This window comes from Physeter macrocephalus, chromosome 16, assembly GCF_002837175.3.
Source record: "Physeter macrocephalus isolate SW-GA chromosome 16, ASM283717v5, whole genome shotgun sequence".
Lineage (NCBI taxonomy): Eukaryota > Metazoa > Chordata > Mammalia > Artiodactyla > Physeteridae > Physeter > Physeter macrocephalus.
The window spans coordinates 103,529,888-103,554,713 of NC_041229.1; the positions used below are offsets into that span (position 1 = coordinate 103,529,888).

Here is a 24,826-nt window from a genome sequence, read left to right on the forward strand (position 1 = left end):
CTGATTCACTTTGTTATAAAGCAGAAACTAACACACCATTGTAAAGCAATTATACTCCAATAAAGATGTTTAAAAAAATTTGTACTTTATGCAGCTACTTATGGTTCATATACCATGGTAACTGAAATTTGAACTATGTTGTTGGGAGACTGATGTTATTTAACTAAAGTGTGGCTACTGAAATTTGGGCATGTGGGATTGTGGAAAACAAGTACTACCAGTAAAAAGAGCATGTGTGAATGAGTGCAAATTCTTCCATTTTTATAATGTTAAAAGATTAGTAACTCCTTGCAGGAAGATTTATGTCATTGTATTCACTTTTAGTGACTTGTAGCTGTTATTTACAGGGAGCATCAGATGATGAGACACTGTATGTATATAAAAGTTTTTTGTTAATCATGACATATTATAGAGAACAATATATGGTATGATAGGGCAACCAACATTTGCTGAATCGCTCTAATATGCCAGGCAGTATTTTAGATATTTTACATTATTAGATATGCCATTTAATCCTTGTAACAATCTCTGAAATTGGTGGTATTTTATATAACCTCATTTTATAGAGGAGGAAACTGAGGCTCAGGGCTTATGTAGGCTTAGTAAGTAACAGTTCCCGGATTCAAACTTAGGTCTGCCTGGCCCAAAACCCACTCATTCTACTACCCCGTTTTTCATGGTGGTTGTTGGCGCTCCACCAGAGTCCCTTTGATCGTGACTAAACTGAGACTAAAACATCAGAAAGGAGCACTTTAGATATATTTCAAGTTTATGGAGCTTTAGGTAATTAGCTTCAGGTTAAACACATTGGCAAAAATACTACATAGGTCACCGCCTGTGTTTATTTATTGCATCATACCAGGAGACACTTTCAGGTTGTCTCATTTTTGGCGTTGCTATGTTTGATCACTTTGTTACAGGTGCGACTGTCATATCTTTCCTTTAAAAATGTGTTTTCTCCTTTGTAATTAGAAAATAATTTGTGGGATGTTACTTTGAGATTCCCAACAACTTTTTGCTAATCGTCTGTTTATTGTCCTTGCTGAGGTATACTTTTATTGATATCTTTAAAAGTTTATTACCAAAAATTTAGAAAATTAAACAAATAATGTATTTTTCACTGTAGGAGATAATAGGTGATCTCCAAAGAAGAGAAAAAGTTCAAAGGCAGCGTTGAGCTTTTATTCTTTTATGATAACTTTGCAATTCCTAAATTATTTTTGAACTGTGTACTCTGAAGTATGTCAGAGGCACTGTTCTGTATTCTAATGGTTTCTAGTAGAACACAGCACAACACACACACACATTTGACCTGTTAAACCTTTCTGAGTTTTCTTTTTAAATAATCAGTAATCAGAACATAGCACTCAATTGCAGAAACTTTCAGGAGAAGACAGAATTTAAGATCTACTGATGTAGTGGCAAAGAAAAGAGAAGAGTTATTTTATGGTTATAAATAGATAGAGCTGGGTGATTGTGGTGATAGGTATTTAAGAATCAGAATTAAATAATGGCTTCTCTGGAAATGGTGGATCTTAAACTGGTGAGGACAGAGAGCCAGAGAAATAATTTTAGAAAGTAAAGCACAAAAGGCATATCTTAGAACTTAGTTGTCTTGAAATTTGAGTGAATTTACTGAGACCCAGTGAGAGGGTGAGAAGGTACCTTGATAAATGGGGGTAGGATGAAAGAGGCAAGGGTTGGCCCAACATCGTGGGGAAGAAAAACTATAATTGCTAGGTTTTAAAGTTTTGATGTTCTTTATAAAGTAAGTCACGAGGTCATCATTTGTAAGGAAAGGTGGTAGAACTGGGAACAGAGATTAGGAAAGGAACTTGAAACAGCATGTGTAATATAAACCGAAGCCACTGAATACAGAATGAGCAATATTGAAATGGTGGATGGAAAATAACCCTTTATTCTCTCTCTCTCTCTCTCTCTTTTTTTTTTTCTGTAGAAAACTCTTCAGTTTAATATTGGTTATAAAAGAATATTGGTTATAAACTATAATGCCATGCTTTCCCCCCTCATTTTAGTGGGTTTTATCTATTGATTTCTTAACTTGAGTATAAAAATGTTTTTATAAAAGCTTTTAAAGGTACATAGCTTTTTAATTTCATTTGGAATTAGGTTAATATGTTTGAAACTCCCTCAGAATCTGGCCCAGGACTAAAGTTAATTTGTAGCATTGGCAGTAAAAGTTTCCTGAACCAGATACGGAACTTGAAATAGAACAAGATTTGTGAAAGTGTCTGACATATAAGTCCAGAGTATGTAATCAACTTAAAAACAATGCTGTATGGAAGACTTGGCATATGAGAGTTGAGATAAATCTTGTTTATATTTCATCCAGGCTTAACCACAGCTCTTGTTCCATCCTGGGAAAGGTCAGGTTAAAAGAGATGCCCTTCACTGGATTTCAGGAGTCAGTGAACCTAGCTAAACTTGATTAAAGTCAGAAGGAAAGAGAATTTCAAGAATCATGAGCTTCGGAGACACTGTATATATTTCCCTTACATTAGAGATTCTTGTAGCAAGACTTCTAGTTGATCTTCTAGTGGTAATGTAAATTGACTGAATACACACATATCGATTGATTAACTTAATTTTTACTAGATCAGTTATAGTTGGTACAAATACTTGTCACTGTTGCTGTCCTTTAAGAAAATTATGGGGGTTTTGGTAGTTAAAACTCAAATCATAGGGTTTTTCCTTTGTCAGAAACAAATAATCCACACCCTAAAGTGCAATCCAGCTGAATTTATCTGCTGTACTTTGCTTAGAATTAACCAAAAGAGCTGAGGGTGGCGGCTGATGGTACATGGCTTGTCACTACAGCTCTACTTAAATCTCTCAAGCTTTCAATAGGTTCAGGACACTGCAGCCACGTTCAGCGGAGTTAGTAAGCCAGTCAAGAAAGACCACAAAGTGGTCTTATGGCTTCTTTTACTGAGTCTGGCAGATAAATAAGCAAATTTTTTTCTTTAACAATAGCAAAAGTTAAAAAGTGTTTTCTCTTTACTCCTGAATTAACTGAATATTCCCTTAGCAAGGCTATAACTAATCTGTCAGATTCCCTGTGGATTTGCTTTAGTGTGGTTTTGGGGTGCCTTCTAGGCCCTGACATTTGTGTGACCTTAAACAGGGCACTTCTTAACCTCTCTGAGTCTCAATTTACCCATTTCTAAATTGGGGGTAATAATGATACTTACCTTTTTAGAGTTGTTTGAGGATTTAATGGGATAATGAATATAGACTGCAAACAATGAACTTTGAAAATGGTGTCTGTTATAATTTTCAGAACTTAAGTTATATAACCAGCTAAGTCTACATATTTCAAGTCTAACTTTTTTTTTTCCTTTTTAAAATTTATTTATTTAATTTTATTTTTGGCTGCGTTGGGTCTTTGTTGCTGCACACGGGCTTTCTCTAGTTGCGGGGAGCGGGGGCTACTCTTCGTTGCAGTGCACGGGCTTCTCGTTGCGGTAGCTTCTCTTGTTGTGGAGGATGGGCTCTAGGCATATGGGCTTCGGTAGTTGTGGCGCATGGGCTTAGTTGCTCCACGGCATGTGGGATTTTCCTGGACCAGGGCTCAAACCCATGTCCTCTGCATTGGCAGGCGGATTCTTAACCACTGCGCCACCAGGGAAGTCCTAGAATTCTTATAACCCTGGAAAGGTTTATTGAAAGGGAAGAAGCTGGAAGAAATACATACAGTTTCAGTCATTTAGCTCAAAAATACACATTTGCTAAAAGACGAATGAAAGATCAGAACTTAAGAAATTCACTGTCTCTCAGTTTACCTGAAGTTCTACAGTTGGGGGTCAAAGATACTGTTTGTTAGTCTGACAAGTAAGAAATGATGTTTCCTTTTTTCAAAAATGTGAAAAATTTGCTCTCATCTTTGTGGGGCAAGGGAGACATTTGAGGGAGGATAGTAGAGAAGAGTAATTGAAACTACTATTTGTATGTCATTGATCCTAAGTATATTTAAATTATTTTTTTGTTACCTATGGTATTTTTGAAATAGATAAACATTGGGAAGTGGATTCCAGCCCACTTATGGAAGGAGATTGATCCTGAAGTGATGTTAGTTGCTCTCCTAAAGCCACTTCCTGGCAGAATTTTCTTTTTAAGAAAGGGAATGTCAGGAGGAAGAGGCCACAGTTACTTTGGCAGCAGGAATCTAAGAGTTGGAGAATATGGATTTGGCATGATGTCTCTTCTCTGGGGAATTGGAGGTCAGTTGGATAAAACAATGGGGGAAGGGGTTAGTAGACAAAGACAAATGCCAAGGTAAAATGGTGCTAATTCTAACCATTAGCACCTTTTTCTTTTTTCATCCTAGTCTTCAGACTGAACCTAGTAATGAAAGCCAAAGGACAGAACTCCCAGGCCCACCCGGTATGTGTGTGGAGGATGTGGAGTAAATCCTCCCTTGCCCACATAGAGATGTGATAACCCGCTTTGCTTAGAGGATATCGTGGAGGGTACCAGAGCAGGGATTGAGTTTAGTTTGTAAATAAAACCTTGGTAAATGGTTGTTTGGCTGATTATCATATGTAAATATAGAACAATTCCAGCATTTGTTGCTTTTGGAGATTCATATACATAACATTAAATCCCTTTCTTGGTAGCTCACTTTCTAAGCTTTGCTTCTGTCGCTTCTTCTAAGAGCTAGATTGTTTTGTTCAGCATAGTAAGCCACTAGCCACATGTGGCTATTGAGCACATGAAATGTGGCTAGTGTAATTTGAGATGTGAGTGTAAAATACACAATGAACCCTGAAGACTTAATGTGAAAAAATAAAGATCTCAGTAGTTTTTTATAATGATAACAGTGAAATGATATTATTGATTACATATGAAATGATTTATTGGATTAAATAAAATATATTATTAAAATTAATTTCACCTTAAAAATATGGCTACTAGAAAATAATTACATACGTGGCTCACATTACTTTCTGTTGGATCCCACTGGTCTAGAACAGCCTGCACCAGGGATGAGTACTTGCTGTAGAATTTCATGTGGGTCATTCCATAGACATTGAGTGATTTTAGTTCAGTAAGAACATTTAAGCCATCATTTAACTTTTATAGTCATATTTTTTCCCTTGGCTGGGGAAACAGCATTTGAAATTTAATTTTGTAAGTCAATGAGAATATAGGATTGCAGTGCCAAATTTTGTGTGTGTGTGTGTTACGTGCATGCATGTGTGCATGTGTTATTTTTCAGGAATTCCTCTTGCAATGCTTATGGTGCATCTTATACCCATTTCCACAAGGAATGAGTCCTACCAATCTTCCTACCTGATTAAGCCTGTCCTTGGAAAAGCGATGCTTTTCTGTCCCAGAAAAGGATCCTGGAACCAGGTATATTCCTCAGTGCAGTTCTCATAAGCCCTTACTCCCAAGGAATTTGGGACATTAGGCTTAATATGTTGTCAACCTCTGTATTCAGCTGTCTAGAGCCAGTTTTCTACCTTCACAAAATAAAGTTGCTCCCAAACTTTTTTAGTTTGAAAAAGCTCTAATACAGAAAAGTTGAAAGAGTAGCATAATGAACATCTGTATATTCTTCCCCTAGAGTCCCCAAATGCTTTTTGAAAATTGCCACGTTGTCTCTCTATATAGTTTTGGTGGGGTTTTTTTTTGCGGTACACGGACCTCTCACTGTTGTTGTGGCCTCTCCCGTTGCGGAGCACAGGCTCCGGACGCGCAGGCTCAGCGGCCATGGCTCACGGGCCTAGCCGCTCTGCGGCATGTGGGATCTTCCTGGACCGGGACACAAACCCGTGTCCCCTGCATCAGCAGGCGGACTCTCAACCACTGGGCCACAGGGAAGCCCATTCTATATTTAGTTTTTTGAGGCTGAATTACTTGAAAGTAATTTGCACATCATGACACATATTTATCACCCCTAAATATTTCAGCATGTCTTTCCTAAGAATAAGGGTATGACCTTATCACAAATCTATTGTCATAACCTAAGAAAATAACAATAGTTCCCTGATATCTAATATTCACATTTTCCTAAATAGCTTTTTTCTGACTTTTAAAAACTCTGGATTCAGTCCAAGTTTATGATTTGTATTTAATTATGACTCTTTAGTCTCTTTTAATCTAGGATAGAGGTTGACATACTACAACCCTTGTGTCAAGCCTGGCTAGCCACCTGTTTTTGTACAGCCCACTAGGTAAGAATAGTTTTTACATTTTTTTCCCATATCATTTTTCTTTTTTTAATTGAGGTAAATTCTCATAACATAAAATTAACCATTAAACATTTTAAAGTATGCACTGCATTGACATTTAGTACATTCAGTACATTCTGTCTAGTTCTAAGACATTTTAAACATACAAAAAGGAAACCCCGTACTGTTAAGCAGTGTCCCCATCAACCCCTCCTTTCAGCTCCTGGTAAGTACTAGTTCAGTGTCTGTTCCTGTAGATTAACCTATTCTGGATGTTTCATATGGACGGAGTAATATAATATGTGACCGTTAGTATCAGGCTTCTACTCAACATGTTTTTTTTTTGTTCTTTTTGGCTGCATTGGGTCTTCGTTGCTGGGGCTTTCTCTAGTTGCGGCGAGCAGGGGCTACTCTTTGTTGCGGTGCATAGACTTCTCATTGCGGTGGCTTCTCTTGTTGCGGAGTACGGGCTCTAGGCTCTCAGGCTTCAGTAGTTGCAGCATGCGAGCTCTGTAGCTGTGGCACTTGGGCCCTAGAGCACGCGGGCTTCAGTAGTTGTGGTGTGTGAGCTCAGTAGTTGTGGTGAGTGGGCTTCTCAGTGCAGTGGCTTCTCTTGTTGCAGAGCACAGGCTCTAGGCCTATGGACTCAGTAGTTGTGGTGCGCGGGCTCTAGGGCACGTGGGCTCAGTAGTTGCGGCGCTCAGGCTTAGTTGCTCCGCGGCATGTGGGATCTTCCCGGACCAGGGCTCGAACCTGTGTCCCCTGCATTGGCAGGCAGATTCTTAACCACTGCGCCACCAGGCAAGTCCCTGTCAGTGTGTTACATTTGTTACAATTGATGAATCTACACTGACACAACATTATCACCCAAAGTCCATAGTTTATATTAGGGTTCACCCTTTGTGTTTATAGTTCTGTGGGTTTTGACAAATGCATAATGTCATGTGTCCGCCATTACGGTATCATACAGAATGGTTTTCACTGCCCTGAAAATCTACTATGCTCCACTTAGTCATCTCTCCTCCTCCCTCTCACACCAGCAGCTACTGATGTTTTTATTATCTCCATAGTTTTGCCTTTTCTAGAATGTCATGTAGTTGGAATCCAAATACAGTATTGCAGCCTTTTCAGACTGGCTTCTCTCACTTAGTAATAAGCATTTAAGGTTCCGCCATGTCTCTGTGTCTTGATAGTTCTTTTTATTGCTGAATAATACTCCATTGTATGGCTATACCATAATTAGTTTATCCACTCACCTGTTGAAGGACATCTTAGTTGCTTCCAGGTTTTGACAGTTCTGAGTAAAACTGCTGTAAATGTTTGTGTGCAGGTTTTTCTGTGTGGACATAAGTCTTCAACTCTTTTTTGGATGTTATTTCCCAGTCTGTGATTTCTCTTTTCATTCTCTTAAAAGAGTGTCTTTCACAGAGCAGAGGTTTTTGATTTTAATGCAGCCCAACATAACAAATATTTATTTCATGGCTTTTGCTTTTGGTACTGTATCTAAAAACTCATTGCCAAACCCAAGGTCACCTCGGTGTTTTCATATTATCTTTTAGAAGGTTTATAGTTTTGTGTTTTACATTTAGGTCTGTGATCCATTTTGAGTTTATTTTTGTGAAAGGTATAAGGTCAGTGATTGTATTTTTTTTTGTACATTGACTATCTAGTTGTTTTAGCCCCAATTGTTGAAAAGACTGTCTGTTCCACAGGAAAACGTTGAATTGCCCTTGGTCCTTTGTCAGAGATCTGTTGACTGTACTCATGTGAGTGACATTGTCTTTTAAAAAGCCCTGCATTCTGGATTTGTCTCTTTCCTCATTGTATACTTTAATTTGTTTTCCTAAACTGTATTCCTTATCAACTAGAACTTGAGTCTAGAGGATTAGATTCATGTTAAACATTTTGGCAAGGATGCTTCCTGGATGATTGAGCACTTCAAATTGTATCAAGTCAGAAGGTGCACAGTGCTAGGTTGTCCCACTGGTAGTGATGGTTAAGGACTGGTTAAGGTGGTAGCCAGCAGATCTTTCCATTGTAAAGGTATATTTTTCCCTTTGCAATTAGTAAGTACTCTAGGGATAACTTTGGCCATGTAACAGATGAATATTTGAATCTATATTTGTCAGGCATGTGCTAGATTCTTGGGAGGCAGAGTAAAAAGATTTCTGCTCTCACAGAATTTGCCATTTCCCCTCCAAGTTTGAAGACAGTAGTGGTATTGGGTCTATTCTTGGACGGGGTGCACTTGGAACTTAGGGTAGGCTGATATCAGAAAAATAAGATCATTGAAAAAGTATATGCCAGTAAGTGTAGAGTTGCAGTATGGGATGATGTAAAACTGGCTGGAGAAGGATAGTGGTGTTGGTTGCATAATAACGTGAATGTACTTAATGCCACTGAACTGTACATTTTTAAATGGTTAAAATGGGGCTTCCCTGGTGGCGCAGTGGTTGAGAGTCCGCCTGTTGATGCAGGGGACACAGGTTCGTGCCCCGGTCCGGGAAGATCTCACGTGCCACGGAGCGGCTGGGCCCGTGAGCCATGGCTGCTGAGCCTGTGCGTCCGGAGCCTGTGCTCCACAACGGGAGAGGCCACAACAGTGAGAGGCCCGCGCACTGCAAAAAAAAAAAAAAAAAAGGTTAAAATGATAAATCTTGCATTATGTGTATGTTACTACAATTTTTTAAAAGTATATGCCATTATGATGCATCACTGAACTCAGCCCTGCCTCACTGCCTTTTCTCTGATAATTTTCATCAGGCTTTTGTTAGTCTATCTGGACTAATTGAGAGAGAAACTGTTTCTGAGATGAAATTTTGCAGTTCAGTTCTGGTGGAGAGGAAGAGGCAGTGATGTTACGTTTCATTCACTGCCTCCAGTAGAGTTGCCTTTGTAGCCTCTCAGGGAGACCATTGTTGAGATCTCTGGGTGTCCTGGATTGTGCCCAGGCTGTGGGTGGAGCTTCAGCTGTTGGTGCAGACAGGCTCTGCCTTTCACTGTCTGCTGTTTCCATTTGTTGCAATTCGCCAGATGCAGGCCTGCCTTTGCCAGGATACAGAGAGAGATCTACAACTTGAACCATTGTCTGAATGCTGCTGTTTTGACCCAGGAAATCCTATAGATTCAGGATGAGAGCAGTAACCATAATGCCAGCAGCATAGTGATTGTTGACCAGTTTGCTGTGAAGGCAGGCCCGTCATTTAGGAAGTCAACCTGTGATTAAGAGCAAGAGCTCTGTTTAGAGGGAAGGGAAGAGCACCTTTATTTGTGGCTGATGGAGCTTGGATAACTCTTGCCTTCCTATTTACCTGAACTGACTGTGGAAGCAAAGGTAGTAGGAAAGCTTTAGTGGTGGCTGTGGCAACAGCGTGATAGCGTGGTGAGGTGACCTGTGACTTTATTCAACGTATAGAAATTGTATCCACCTGAAACCTTTATTTGCCTTCATGTTGGAGAATATCTAGCTTATCACAAATTCTCAGTTTTTAGTATACAGATTGTAGGTTATGTGTGTATAGCCTCTGCTTTGGCAGTAGTATAGGGAAATTAGTATGTTGTACAGTGTTTTTCAGTTTTTGACTGAGCTGTAGTAGGAAATACATTTTCTTTTTTAAAAGTTTTATTTATTTTATTTTTGGCTGCGTTGGGTCTTTGTTGCTGCATGCGGGCTTTCTCTAGTCGCGGTGAGCAGGGGTCACTCTTTGTTGTGGTGCACGGGCTTCTCGTTGCGGTGGCTTCTCTTGTTGAGCACGGGCTCAAGGCGCATGGGTTTCAGTAGTTGTGACATACGGGCTCAGTAGTTGTGTCCTGTGGGCTCTAGAGCGCAGGCTCAGTAGTTGTGGCGCACAGGTTTCCTTGCTCCGCGGCATGTGGGAACTTCCCGGACCAGGGCTCGAACCCATGTCCCCTGCTTCACTAGGTGGATTCTTAACGACTGCGCCACCAGGGACGTCCAGGAAATACATTTTCTGTTAGGACCTGGTACACTCACACACATGGGTGTACATAATTTTAATAGCAGTTTCAGGAAATGGTACTTAGCCATACTGTGTTTTCTTACACTCTCCATTTCATTCTATTCTATTATTTCATTTTAAAAATGCATGTCTGACCTACATTGATTTTTATGACCCATGATTTAAAGAAGATTGGTGTGGAACAGTGGTTCCCACAGTATGATAAATACTCAGGATTCTTTTATGTATAGGGATCTGTGCAGTCAGAACTGTTTTCACAGTAATACTAAGGTGTTATTTGCCTTTTTCTGTCTCATTCACTAATAAGTAGAGATTTTCCAGAAATACAGTGGAGTTTTCCAGAGCTTACGTGATGTGTGATGACATCACTCTCAGGGTTAATAGTGTATTTGTGTATTCTTGTGTTGTCTAAAATTTTGTAAAGTAGTAGGATTTAAATGTGTTTTTTCAGAGATTAACTCAGTTTTCAGTACTCATATTGTGCTCTTACTAGCTACTTTTTGATTCTACCTGCTGTAATCTCTGTAACGTCATGTGGCCCAGTGAAATCCTGAAGTTTTCCTTGAGCCTTTATGGAAATACAAGACATTGTCTTGTTTTGCAATTATATATTTAGAAAATTCTTACATTTTAATTTGTAATCACTAAATATTGACCTATGTAACCCACATATACAAAAGCTATTTGGGGTCCTCAGTAATTTTTAAGAGTGTAAGGGATTCCTGAAACCAAAAAGTTCGAGAACTTCTGGCATAGGGGTAAGAATGTAGGCTTGTTTTTTTTGTTTCATTTTATTTTTTGTCTGTGTTTTTTTTTGCAGAAGGGGAGTCACACTTTTTTTGTGTGGTTAAGAAATATATATATAAAACCTGAGATCTGTACTCAACAAGTTTTTATTTTTTATTGTTATTTATTTATTTATTTATTTTATTTATGGCTGCGTTGGGTCTTCGTTGCTGCCGCGCGGGCTTTTCTAGTTGCGGCGAGCGGGGACTACTCTTCCTTGTGGTGCGCGGGCTTCCCATTGCGGTGGTTTCTCTTGTTGCAGAGCATGGGCTCTAAGCAAATGGGCTTCAGTGGTTGTGGCACATGGGCTTAGTTGCTCCGCGGCATGTGAGATCTTCCCGGACCAGGGCTTGAACCCGTGTCCCCTGCATTGGCAGGCAGATTCTTAACCACTGCGCCACCAGGGAAGCCCTCTCAACAGGTTTTTATATGTGCAATATTGTTAATTATAAGCACAGTGTTGTGCAACAGATCATCTTGCATAACTGAAACTTTATACACACTGAACAGCAACTCCCTGTTTCTTCCTTCCCCCAGTCCCTAGCAACCACCATTTTACTTTCTGCTTCTCTGAGTTTGACTTAGAATATAGGCTTTTTTAAAATAATAGTTGGCTGTATTTGAGTCCCAGCTTAGCTACATGTTGAGTAATCCTGGCTTGTTACCCAACCTTTTTGATTCTTTCTTCATCACTAAAATTGGCATTTTACTGTCTTCATAGGGTTGTTGTGAGGATTATAAATGAGCTAGAAAAATGGGCTCGAAAATGCTTAGCACAAGGAAGCATTCATATGTTAGCTATTATTATGATAGAAAATGTAGTAACATCTAGTCACATTGATATTTAGCTGTAGCATTTCATAGCAACACGCACCTGTGTGAAATTGGATTGTCTTAAACCTGCTCTTAAGTTCTCGTTCTCATTCTGCTCTTGCCTATGCCTCTAGTCTTTTCTTAATTAAGTGGGTTCTGTTTTCCAAACAAATTATGAGCTTCTTGAAAATAGCCGCTCTCTTCTATTTATTTCTGTTCTGTCTTGGACAGAACTCAGCCTATAGTAAGTACTCAGGATGTGTAAGTCCTGTAAGTCCTAGTACAAAGGCTGTGGGACACAGAAGCTTAGAATCTCTATGAGGTTGTTGGTGGGAAAAGAGCTTTTTAGGTCCCTGTTCTGATTCTTACTCTGTCTCTCTCAGGAACTTCCTTCCACTACTAAACAAGCTTCCTAACAAGTATAGTGAAGGATGAATTACAATTTATTAAATCATTTCAGTTTATTTGGTTATTCCCCTTTCTCTTGGCAGTATAAAATTCTAACATAATTGTAAACTTTTCACCAGGGTTTTCTTTCATTACATCCCAACAATACAAGAGAATCATAGCAAGAGATGATTTAATTCTTGTTTTCTGTAAATGTACATGATTACTTCTTTTTTTTTATGAATGTAAAATTTTTATTCATTTCTTTTGGTACAAACTTTTGTTTATTAAAAAATAATATTTAGGAATTTATACTCACAGGACATGTTATAGTTAACATCCAAAGACAAAAAATATTTCTTGACAATTTATTATATGCTTAGTACTAAAAAGCTCCTAAATCAGTGTTGGCATTACAAGATTAGAGAGTTGTTTTTGGCTCATGATTATTATAGAAGAACACTGAGGAAAATTTCAATCATTACAATTGGTAAAGGTATAATTTTATATTTCATGAAGGATAGTAGTCATATTTAGCAATAGCCTCATTTATAAATTAAAGTATACTCACTTCGAGGTTGTATTTTGATGCTGTTTCTTTTCACTTCTCTTCTTGCAAATAACCAGCAAGGCAGAAACTGCTTCCAACTGACAGTCCAAACAAAGGAGGAATCATGGCTAACCGTCTGGTTGCTAATATTTGTTAAAGGCAAATTGCAAACTTCGGAGTATCAACATCACCAAAAGGAGTAAAGTTGCTCCCTCTGACCACTTATTCCATGGAAAAAGTGTACTTTGACTTCGAAAATGGAGTTTAAAAATTCAGTAGAAAGATTTAACAACTATCAACATTTCCAGCACTGATTTTTCTAATACCCAGAAACATCCACTTAGCAGTTGTAAGACTAACTTGAAAAACTGAATATACAAATGTAAATTATTGCCATTAGCTAGTAGGGATCATCACTTGATTCTTAATCCTGTTTATATTTAATTATAAACATAAGACTGATTTTTAGAATAAAAAGAATGAAGAACATCTCCATCATGTGTCTTTGTTCCCAATAATCCCTTTCAGATAGATCTGTGAAGTAATAGAGAGCACAGTGTCAACATACCTTTCATTTCAAAGGCCAAAAAAAAATAGGGCTTATTAAGTAGTGAGATCATTTCTATTAGGCTTTATATTAGTATCAATTAATGAGTTAATCAGTCAAACGAGTATCAGTCGATTTAATCTCGCCCAAATGAATGGGTCTCTGTTGGTTGATCAATGCGATAGAGAAACTCTGCAGGTAAGAAGTATCCAAGATATTCCACTATATCTGGGGTGGTGTCATAACGGTAGTGTCCACCTTCTCCATGATTACTAAAACAATGAGTGTGCTCCAACCGCAAATCAAACCCTGGGTCTCTGGAGATAAAAACTGGCAGACAAACCAAAGGAGCCTTCATCTCATAAAAACGTAACCATTTATTCACGTCTTCATCAGAGTTCAATGGGCAGGAAGAAAATTCTGCCAGCATGATATGAGTCTTCACTTTTCGCTTCTGCATCACGAAAGTACCTGCCATTCCTACAGGCTTATCTCCATAATGTTTTTCAAGAGTCTGTCTCATACAAGTCACAAAGTTAAGTTTTCCAGTTCTTTTGGCTTTCACCTCAATGACCTTTCCAGGTTGGCCTTCACTGGCAAAAAGATTAGCCAGTAATGCAAACCCAAAATCATGATATTTCTCACTGTATTTCTCAAGTAGGCACCCTCCATCTGCAGAGTTAACATGAGCAAAGTAACTTCCATTCACAGGAGGTTTGTGTTCACTTTCTGTTTGAACAACTGGCATAAACTCAGAATTAAATCCAAGAGTCTGAAATGGGCCTGCTCCTGCTCCAAGAACAAAAGCTCCAGGAAGCTGGATTTCTTTTGCGATTTTATTTAGATCATAAACTTTTTTTTTATTTATAAGAGGCAATAAGTAAGGCACACCTCCTACTTCTGCAATTCTAGTTTTCCCCACAGATACCTTTTACGGGAAAGGTAAATGGCTCCTTGGTCAAATTAGGGCAATCAACTACAGAGACCTGGACATCAGCAAAGTTATCCGTTAGCCCCTTCTGCAGAAGTCCAACAAGCTCCTCTAGACTTGGCACATGAAAAGAATACTCAGCGCAAGACATCTTCTTTCTAATTGGTGAGGGAAGCCTACGCCCGAAACCCGATCTTGCCTCAGTCAACTCCCTACATGATTACTTCTATAGCACTTTCTGAGATTTTAGAGCAACACAGGCAGGCAGGTGTGAAATTTATTTTTATGTCAAGAATTGAACGGTGTTCTAAACCTTCTGGTTTTGTTGGTCAGTTCTCTTTTCTCCTTTAGTCTGTCTTCAGCCTTCTGTCTGTCTTAATGTCCAAAAACTTGTTCTTTTATAAGCATTTAGCTCCTCTGTCTTCTGGCTTTGCACTTCCCCTGTTCACATATGACCATTCCTTTAAGTTCCTGCTACCCAGAAATCAACAACAGTAGAGCCAGCTCTACCACTTAGGCTTTTAGGCTTCTCCCAAATAACACCTTCCAGAAATGACCACTTCATATTAAATTGCTGACAGTGTGGGGATGGAGAGGGTACAGTTGCTGCATTTCCTGAAATTTCATCCCTAGGATTAGATATTTGATGTAAGGAGATAGAGATGGTGAAACCATAAAAGAGCTCCTGAAAGGGATAGACTTAGGAAACTTATTAGAAGCTTTGCCACTTGGGATGATAAGGGAGAAAAAAATCTTATCTGATGTTTAATGCTGTTTGAGAAAAGGCATGTGAGGTATGACTTGTCTCTAGCCGCATAAACCGCTCTTTTTGGGAAAGATAGTTTGTTTCCCAGTCCAGTGTTGATTCCTGTTCAAAACCATAATTGCTAATATTTTTTGGACATGTTCTGGCTACTTCACATCTTTTATCTCACTTAATCCTCATACAGTCCTGTGTCATGGCTTCTATTTTAATTATTAAAGTAGCTCATGTACAATGAGAGGCAGAACCATTATTTGAACCCTAGACTCTGCCACTACTACATTCAGCCTCTTTTTATGTATGGGACGCTTTACAGTTTGCAGAGTACTTGTGCATATGTTCTCATTTAAACCTCACCACGATCCTGTGCATTAAGTGAAATTCTTGACATTTTCACACAAAATGGAAGCTTCGGGAATTTGAAGCTCAAAGTACCGGTACCTAGACCAGGCCCACACCCACTCTGACTCCAGTTCCTTTGTTCTCATTATGTAGTTTTGCTAAAAATAATAAGTAATAAATAGGGTCATATCTGAAGGTGAATTTTCTGAGATTGTTCACTTGGTTGAAGGTGATTAGTAATGTTTTAGATGTCTGGAGAAGTTAGCAAATATGTGGTCATTAACTTGCATTATTGGTTTCTCTCATAGCTTGAGTATAACTGCTTTATCTAAGTATTCCTTTTGCTCTTGGGCTTCTCAATGCTATGGGTTAGTTTACCACTCTTATACTAACATTTCTAGGTAAATTCAGAAGTGAAGACATAGTTTTCTGTGCTTTAACCTTCCTTACTTAGTTGGCACAAATGAGTGACTGAAAGATGAGAAGGAAAAAGGTCTTGCCAGGATTATAATATAATCATGGTGGTGGGAAAGGGGAGGAGTATATGTGTTTGTGGGGGACAGTTTAAAATACCAGCTCTTCATCTTTTGCCAGTTCCTTCCAGAGCTTCTATTCCTAAACGTGAAATTTCATGACTCCTCTAAATCTCAAGTTTGACAGTTTGAAAGAGGTCATGTGTTGGTGAAGAGATTGACCTTTGTCTGTGAATCAAAACATTAATCATAGCTCCAGAGAGGAGGGCCATAGAGAAAAGCATCCTGATCAGAGGAATATAGCAAGGCTGGAGATAGGTACATTTATGTAATATCATCTGGCTTCAAGTGACTGCTTGCTGTCTCCCCAAACTCACCTAAAATTTAGGAGAAGCAGCATGTGGGACACATTTAATGGTTCATATCATTTACTGAGTAAATGTCTAGAGTTAGTGTTTTCCAGAACAAGCTGTCCTTTTAGGTTTGCAGTACCTTTCTCAGTGACTGGCAGAAAGGTCACACTCTTACTTCCCCATTAGATTTAAGGTAAACTTCTAGGGGCTTTTGCTTTTTCTACAAATTGTTTTGCCTAACAAATACACTAGTCTTTACCTTCTAGGAAATGAAATGGCATGGCTTGTGCCACGTATCATACTAATGACTTACAGTTGCATCAGTTACAGAAGATGGTGAAAAAACTAGGCATTATCTTTGTTTCTGGATTCTGGGTGTCTGTTGCTATAGAAACAAACCAGGCAGTAAACATGAGTGTTTAGGGAGTATTTGAATCTCAATGGATGTTCATTGGCTAATGAAAATAAAGTTAAGAAATTTGTTGAGTTGAGGGAGAAACTGAATATTTCTGAGTTCATTATTGTTTCCATTTTTGGTGGGGGGTATTATCCATTTTGGTTGTGTGCAGGTCATTTGAAGATTATTTCCTAGTGATTAGGCCTTCCAAAATTCCCTTTTCTGCTCTAGGAGGTGAACAGTTAGAAAAAGCAAACATTTTATATTCCTTTTGGGTAATGATTTCACTTAATTCAGATTAATTTTGGGGTGGGGGGTTGGCAATGAGTAGATTAATTTTTGAGTGTCCTATAGTAAGAGTGCTGAGTTTAAAAATCATTCTGTGGTTACTAAAAGGAGGTGAAGATTTGAAAGCGGGATAGAAGGTAGAGTGGGGAATTACACATCTTTATTTCCCCGTTATTTAAGAAATAAATCCCCCTTGGGACTTCCCTGGTGGCGCAGTGGTTAAGAATCTGCTTGCCAGTGCAGTGGACACGGGTTCGATCCCTGGTCCGGGAAGATCGCACATGCCGCGGAGCAACTAAGCCTGTGCACCACAACTACTGAGCCCACTTGCTGCAACTACTGAAGCCCGCACGCCTAGAGCCTGTGCTCCAAAACGAGAAGCCACCGCAATGAGAAGCCCGCGCACCACAACGAAGAGTAGCCACTGCTCGCTGCAACTACAGAAAGCCCACGGGCAGCAACGAAGACCCAGCGCGGCCAAAAATAAATAAATAAATTTAAAAAAGAAGTAAAACCCCCAGCATGACTTGGACATTGACAAATGTTGTTACTTATTTCCAGTTTCTCTGATGGCTTGACTAGGCTATTTTGGGAGGATAAACGGATTGAACATTTGCATGTTGATAGTGTAATATTGCCGAGTACTACTTTTGCCAGTATCCAAGAAGAAGAATGTATGTATATTCTAGTAAAATCTTTAGGGGAATAAAAATGTGCTTTTTCTATAATATCTAAACTCAGATTATTTCTCTTAAAGACGGTGTTGAGATGCCTGTCTTCATCCTGAATTTCAGAGAATGATTTTGCTACTTGTAGCCACAGTTTTTTTCTTTACGGAATTGTGGCGATATCATGGTTACTTGTGCAGCAAGCACACTGAACAGTTGATTATACCACATAGTATGCAGAAAAGCAGGGAATGTTGGTGGAAGAGATCCAGCACTTTAACTCATTTCTCAGCCAGTTGGTTTTTTGGAGGACATGTTTGTGGTTGAGTAACTGTATCCTGACTGAGAATTTTAGGATCATTCTGTATATAGTAGGTATTTGACATTAGTTCTGAGGGAACTTTTAGGGGAAAAGTTCAGTTTGTGTTATGTATTTCTCTTCTTTGGAGCATTGTGCCTTCTCAGCTATCTTTTTTTTTTTTAAATCAAAGAGACTTAGGTGTGAATAAGCTTTTTGCCAAATTCTATTTATGGATTACTCTGCCTTGTTGGAATTACTGTGATCTGCTAACGTTTTTCATATATAGAAGGTGTTCTGTGTACTGTTGATCTCTGCAGAAGGTGATCTTCAGTTAGCCCAGAAAATATTTGAAGGCTGAACTGTCAACAAAAGAAATGCAAGCTTTTCAGCCGTGTCAGTTGATCAGTACTCATTCTTTGTAATACATTAAAGCAGTCGTGTTAAAACTAAGCATGTGCCTTCCTTTATCTTTGTGGTCAGGCCTCTTATTTTAAGGCCAGTAAGTGTTAAATCAAAAGGTAAAAACTTGGGCCCAAGATTCAGTCTCTGTAAGGCAGTGGTTCCTACTGTTTTTGTACTGCCTTAGGGTGTTCCCATTAAAATCCCTCATGAGGTGTAATGAAATAATCACATTTTCTAAACAAAGATTATAAGCTTTTATTTTTGAAAAATGTTATCCACACCCTCTCAATTAATAAGGACGTCCTGAGTAATCCAGTAGGGTGAGGGGGAAACCCAAAAATTTTGAAGAGATCACAGCTATAGAGGAGCAATATAGAGTCTTTATCTATAGTCCTTGGCACTTAGTAGGTGTTCAGTAAAGTTATTATGAATGAGCAGACATTTCTTCTCTTATGTGGAGCCTTCACCAACCATTCTGTTACTTCTTCCTCTTGGACTTTAATAACATTTGTATCTACCTATCTTAATACAATACATATCACATTGAATTGTAATACTGTAATTTATTTATATATCTGTCTCCCCCTACTGGCCATCAGTCTCCTTCAGGACTAGGACTGTGCCCTTTATCTTTGTATGCAGAGCATCTGGCTGTTACTCCATGTTCAGTGTCCTGTTTTATGAATGAGTAAGTGTTCAAATAATTTTTTTTTTAAGAACTTATTTTTCTCATTTTTTTTTTAAGATTTTTTTTTTGATGTGGACCATTTTTAAAGTCTTTATTGATTTGTTCTGTTTTTTTTTATGTTTTGGTTTTCTGGCCACGAGGCATGTAGGATCTTAGCTCCCTGCCCAGGGATCGAACCCCCACCCCCTGCATTGGGAGGCGAAGTCTTAACCATTGGACCGCCAGGGAAGCCCCCTCAAATAATTTTTATAGCACAAACCACACATACACACATAGGAAGGTGGTAGGCAACGATCCATGTACATATGTACCTGTCCCAGTGTGTGATCTTACAGTAATGATGGGTTTCAAAAATATGGAAAGAAGGAAAATGAGAACAGCACTTTAAAGTTCAGTTGATTTTTAGGATATGTATATGTTCATACTTTTGTGATAGAGGCTAGTTGAAAACCTCAGCTTCTTTCTTTAAAGATGTATAAGAGCTTATTAAGCACTTATCAAATAGGGGATTTGGTATATGTTGGAAAGATTCAGATTTAATCCACATAGCTTTATAAATTTATAAAAAGATGCCCTCAAACTTTTTTTTTAAAGCAGTATCATGATGTGGACATGAAAATCGAGTTATTACTTGGCTTCTTATACCATCACCAGCAAAGAGGCTATGTAATTTAAAACTTTTCTATCAGGTAGTGGGGTAGATCTCTCTTAGATCAGAATCTTAGAGAAAATAGGAGACATAGAAATGAATCTTGGTAAAAAAAAAAAAATGTTGGCAATTTCATCTTTACAGAAGGTGTGTAATAAATGTCACTGACTAGAAATACAGAGAATGAGAACAAATTTTAATACCATACACAATAAATGTACTAAGTTCAAAGCAGTCTGATATAAAATAAAATGGTCTCTGGTTAGGAATAGCAATATTTTTATTTCAGCCAGAATAGCTGAATGTCCAGTGAGATAATTTGTCAAGTAAAAGCTAGAATTAGAAGTCAGGAATGGTGGAATGTTAAATAAATAGTGGCATAGCTAGAAATGTAGTATTCCTTAGCAAATATCAGAAACCTCCAACCTTAGGGAAGATCTTTTGCTAATCTTCTTTCTACCAAGCATGGTTTTCTGCTTTATAGATAGTCTCCTTCATTGCCAGTAGGTCCCACCACTTTACCTCCTCTCGCTAACAGAGTCATTTCAGCTGTCTGGGTGTCTCCTTCCTTTGACAGTTACTTCCAGCTGTCTCAAGCTAGTGGTCTGGCTGAAGTTTCATTCCAAAATGATTTCAGTAGTATAGGGTGGTTAGGTTAGACCATTGGTTCTAAAACCAAAGTGCCTGGGTTCCAATCTCAGCTGCAACAATTACTATGTAACTTGGGCAAGTTACTTCTATCCTACATTTGCCTTTTTTATTTTTATAAAGTAGAGAGGATAATATTCTTATATGTGTTAATACATGCATAGTGCTTATTACAGTACTCGGTATGTGGTAAGCACTCAAATGTTAACTGCTATTACTATTGTAATTTTGCCCTGGCATCATAGTTCACCTTCAGAGCAGTAGCCCTTGTGGGTGTCATTAATAAAAAACTAACTGCCTTTTTATACTTTATACAATTTCTTCATTCTCTGACTCCTTTGTATCCCTAGGGGAATGGGAATTGCCTAAGCTCTCCAGAAAGAACTGCCTCTAACATCTGGTTGATTGAGATACACGGAGGTTTGTTTAATATGGGGGGTAGGCAGACAGCAGGACGATATGAAAGTCCCTAGGAGGGCTACCCTGCCACCCCACCACTGGTCTCTCTCAGTGTCCCTGGTCAGGACAGAGAGGGCTAGGTCTGGAATTTAGATAGTCTATGAATAAGGGCAGACAGACCTGGGGGACCGGTATGTAGCAAAATTTCAACATGGTATAATGTAAAAGGGAGCAAGGCTGGTATCTTAGATGGAATCAGATTGTTGAGGACTTTTAGAACACAAAGGGACCTTGAATTATTTACCTCCGGGGGAAAACTAGGATCTAGAGAGGTTAAATGATTTACTTAAGTACCTAAGATCACACAGCAAAGTAGCAGTAGTAGAATTGACACTAGATAAGTTCTCCCTTTAGACACTTTTGCTTTCTTGTTTTTCTGCTGTTTTCTAAGAAGGTTAGCTTAGGTCAGTTTTACCTTTCTTTTTCTTTGTAAAATAATACCGTCATATTTACTGATTCTCACAGGTTGATTATCTTAGCAAGAAAAACTATTTGATATAAAATGATAGAATTGTACAGTGATTTTTTTTTTTTTTTTTTTTTTTTTTTTTGGCTGCGTTGGCTCTTCGTTGCTGTGCATGGGCTTTCTCTAGTTGCGGAAAGCGGGGGCTTCTCTTGTTGTGGAGCATGGGCTCTAGGCGCGCAGGCTTCAGTAGTTGTGGCACACAGGCTCAGTAGTTGTGGTTTGTGGGCTCTAGAGCGCAGGCTCAGTAGCTGGGGCGCACGGGCTTAGTTGCTCCGCAGCATGTGGGATCTTCCCGGACCAGGGATAGAACCCGTGTCGCCTGCATTGGCAGGCGAATTCTCAACCAGTGCACCACCAGGGAAGTTCCTGTACAGTGATTCTCAAAGGGAGATTTTTGATATATTACATTACTAATTTTTAGAAATTGTAAAATATTTATAACAAAACTTGCCATTCTAACCATTTTTAAGTGTATTAATTCAGTGTACTACCATCATTACTGTTTCCAAAACTTTTTTTCATTACCCCAAATAGAAATTCTGTAATCATAAAGCAGTAACTTCCCATTCCTCCTCCACCCAGCCCCTGGTAACCTCTAATCTACTTTCTCTATGAATTTGTCTACTCTAGGTACTTTACAAGTGGAATCATACAATATTTTATCTTTTTATGTCTGACCTGTTTCACTTAGCATGATGTCTTCCAGGTTTATCCATGTTGCTGCATGTATCAGACCTCCATTTCATTTTATAGCTGAATAATATTTCACTGTATATATAAACACCACATTTTGTTTATCTGTCAATGGAAATTTGGGACTATTTCCACCTTTTTTTTTTTTTTTTTGACCATTGTGGATAATGCAATTATGAACGTTGGCGTCAAGGTGTCTGAGTCCCTGCTTTCAGTTCTTTAGGGTATATACCTAGAAGTGGAATTATTGGATCATATGGCAATTCTGTGTTTACTTTTTTGAGGAATTGCTAGACTTTTTTTTTATACAGGCTGCAAACAGCAATGCATAAGGGTTCCAATTTCCCTACTTCTTGGCTACCACTTGTTATTTTGTGTTTTTTTTGATGATAGGAATCTTAATGGATGTGAAGTGGTATCTCATTGTGGGTTTGATTTCTAGTGATGTTAGACATCTTTTCAAGTGCATATTGGCCATTTGTGTATCTTCTTTGGAGAAATTTCTGTTTAAGTCCTTTGCCCATTTTTGAAGTGGGTTTATTTTGTTGTTGAGTTGTAAGAGTTCTTTATATATTCTAGATACTAATCCCATATCAGATATATGATTTGCAAATATTTTCTCCCTATGGTTTCTTTTCACTCTGTCATTAGTGTCCTTTGCACAGATTTTTTTTTTTTAAAAGAATATTTATTTATTTATTTGGCTGTGCTGGGTCTTAGTTGTGCACGCGGGATCTTCTTTGCCGCATGCAGGATCTTTAGTTGCAGCATGCAGGATCTAGTTCCCTAACCAGGGATCAAACGTGGGCCCCCTGCATTGGGAGCGCGGAGTCATAAAAGCTGGATCACCAGGGAAGTCCCCAAATTTTTAAAATTTTGATGAAGTCCATTTTGTCTGGTTTTTTGGCTTTTTTTTTTTTTTTTGCGGTACGCGGACCTCTCACTGTCGTGGCCCCTCCCGTTGCGGAGCACAGGCTCCAGACGTGCAGGCTCAGCGGCCATGGCTCACGGGCCCAGCCGCTCCACGGCATGTGGGATCCTCCCGGATCGGGGCACGAACCCGTGTCCCCTGCATCGGCAGGTGGACACACAGGCTCAGCGGCCATGGCTCACGGGCCCATCCGCTCCGCGGCATGTGGGACCTTCCCGGACCGGGGCACGAACCCGTGTCTCCTGCATCGGCAGGCGGACTCGCAACCACTGCACCACCAGGGAAGCCCCCTGCTTTTGCTTTTGATGTCGTTTAAGAAATCCTCGTTAAAGCCAATGCTGTGAAGATTTTCCCATGTTTTCTTCTAAGAGTTTTATTATAGTTTTAGCAGTTAATGTTTACGTCTTTGATCTATTTTGAGTTAATTTTTGTACTGTATGTTGTCAGTTAGGGTCCAGCTTCATTCTCCTGCGTGCAGATACCCAGTTTTCCCTGCATCATTTGTTGAAAATGTATTTAATTTTAATTAATTTAAGTCTCATAGTCACATGTAGCTAGCTAACATTTTGGACAGCTCATATCTAGCTGATCATGTAATTTTTCTCCTTTAATCTGTTAATGTGGTGAATTATATCAGTAGATGGAGTGGAAATTCTCAGAACTAACAAACTGCTTCTGCATTTTTGGCACATCATGGTAGTAGTTCATTAAATACTTAATAATTTTTTTTGTTTGTTTTGGCGGTATGCGGGCCTCTCTCTGCTGTGGCCTCTCCCGTTGCGGAGCACAGGCTCCGGACGCGCAGGCCCGGCGGCCATGGCCCACAGGCCCAGCGGCTCCGCGGCATGTGGGATCGTCCCGGGCCGGGGCACAAACCCGCATCCCCTGCATCGGCAGGCGGACTCTCAACCACTGCGCCACCAGGGGAGCTCTTAATAACTTTTTTTAGTCACTTATCTGTGTGTCCTTTCATATAAATCAACTGAAATGTCTGTGGAAATTGTTTAGAAAAATATTTTGCTTTCTCAGAAAAATGATATCAGGCAATGTGTCTTCTATTGGTCTACATCAAACTTTATTCTTATATCGTAAAAATACATTGCTTTACTTAAACATGTACGTTGTATTACCTTTATTCTTTTACAGATTGCCCATCATTATTTTGTATTGAGATAGAATTCATATGCTAGGCAATTCACCCTTTTAAGGTGTGCAATTCAGTAGTTTTTCGTAAATCCACAAAGTTGTGAAAACATTACCAGTATCTAATTCTAGAACATTTTCATTACCCCAGAGAAACCCAATACACATTAGCAGTTGTTCCCCATCTCTCTTCCTTCCAGCCCCTGGCAACCACTAATGTGTTTTCTGTCTTTATAGATTTGCCTATTCTGTACATTTCAGATAAAGGTAATCATAAAATATGTAGTCCTTTGTGATTGGCTTTTTTCCACTTAGTGTGTTTTTCAAAGTTCATCTGTGTTTGTAGCATTTATCAGTACTTCACTCCCTTTTTTTGCTCAACTGTCTTCCATTGTATGGATATGTACTATATTTTATTAGCCGTTTGTCAGCTGATGGACCCTCGGGGTGTCCATCTACTCTGGTTATAATGAATAATGTTGCTGTGAATGTTGGTGTACATGTTTTTGTGTGGCGTGTTTTCATTCTCTTGGGTAAATACCTAGGAATGGAATTTCTGGGTCATATGGTAACTCTAACCAATTTGAGGAACTGCCAGACTGTTTTCCAAAAGAGTTGTTCTGTTCTACATTCCCACTGTGTATGAGGGTTTTGCTTTTTTCACATCCTCACCAGCACTTATTACCTAGTGGTTGTGAAGTAGTATCTCGTGGTTTTGATTTGCATTTCCTTAATGACTGATGAGCTAAAGACTAATGATGTTTCATGTGCTTATTGGCCAGTTATATATCTTTGAAAAATACTCTTTCAAACCTTTACCTACTTTAATTTTATATTTTGTCTTTTCATTTTTAAGTTGTAAGAGTTTTTATATATCCTAGATATTAGACCCTTATGAGATGAATAATTTTTGTTGCCTAATCTACAGTCATGAATATTTACACCACAATTTCTTCTAAGAATTGCATAGT

At 38.8% G+C, this 24,826-nt stretch overlaps 2 protein-coding genes across 5 annotated transcripts in view; one reads left to right on the top strand and one right to left on the bottom strand.

Moving 5' to 3' along the window:
• Positions 1-24,826, top strand: part of KDM2A (lysine demethylase 2A) — a 106,794-nt gene that overhangs the window by 29,176 nt on the left and 52,792 nt on the right. The gene's annotated exons all lie outside the window — the stretch shown is intronic.
• Positions 12,793-14,404, bottom strand: LOC102996562 (ester hydrolase C11orf54 homolog). The gene is given in 2 exon segments (XM_055078725.1): positions 12,793-14,179; positions 14,181-14,404. Coding segments are annotated over 2 exon segments (945 nt in total). The 5' UTR covers positions 14,343-14,404; the 3' UTR covers positions 12,793-13,396.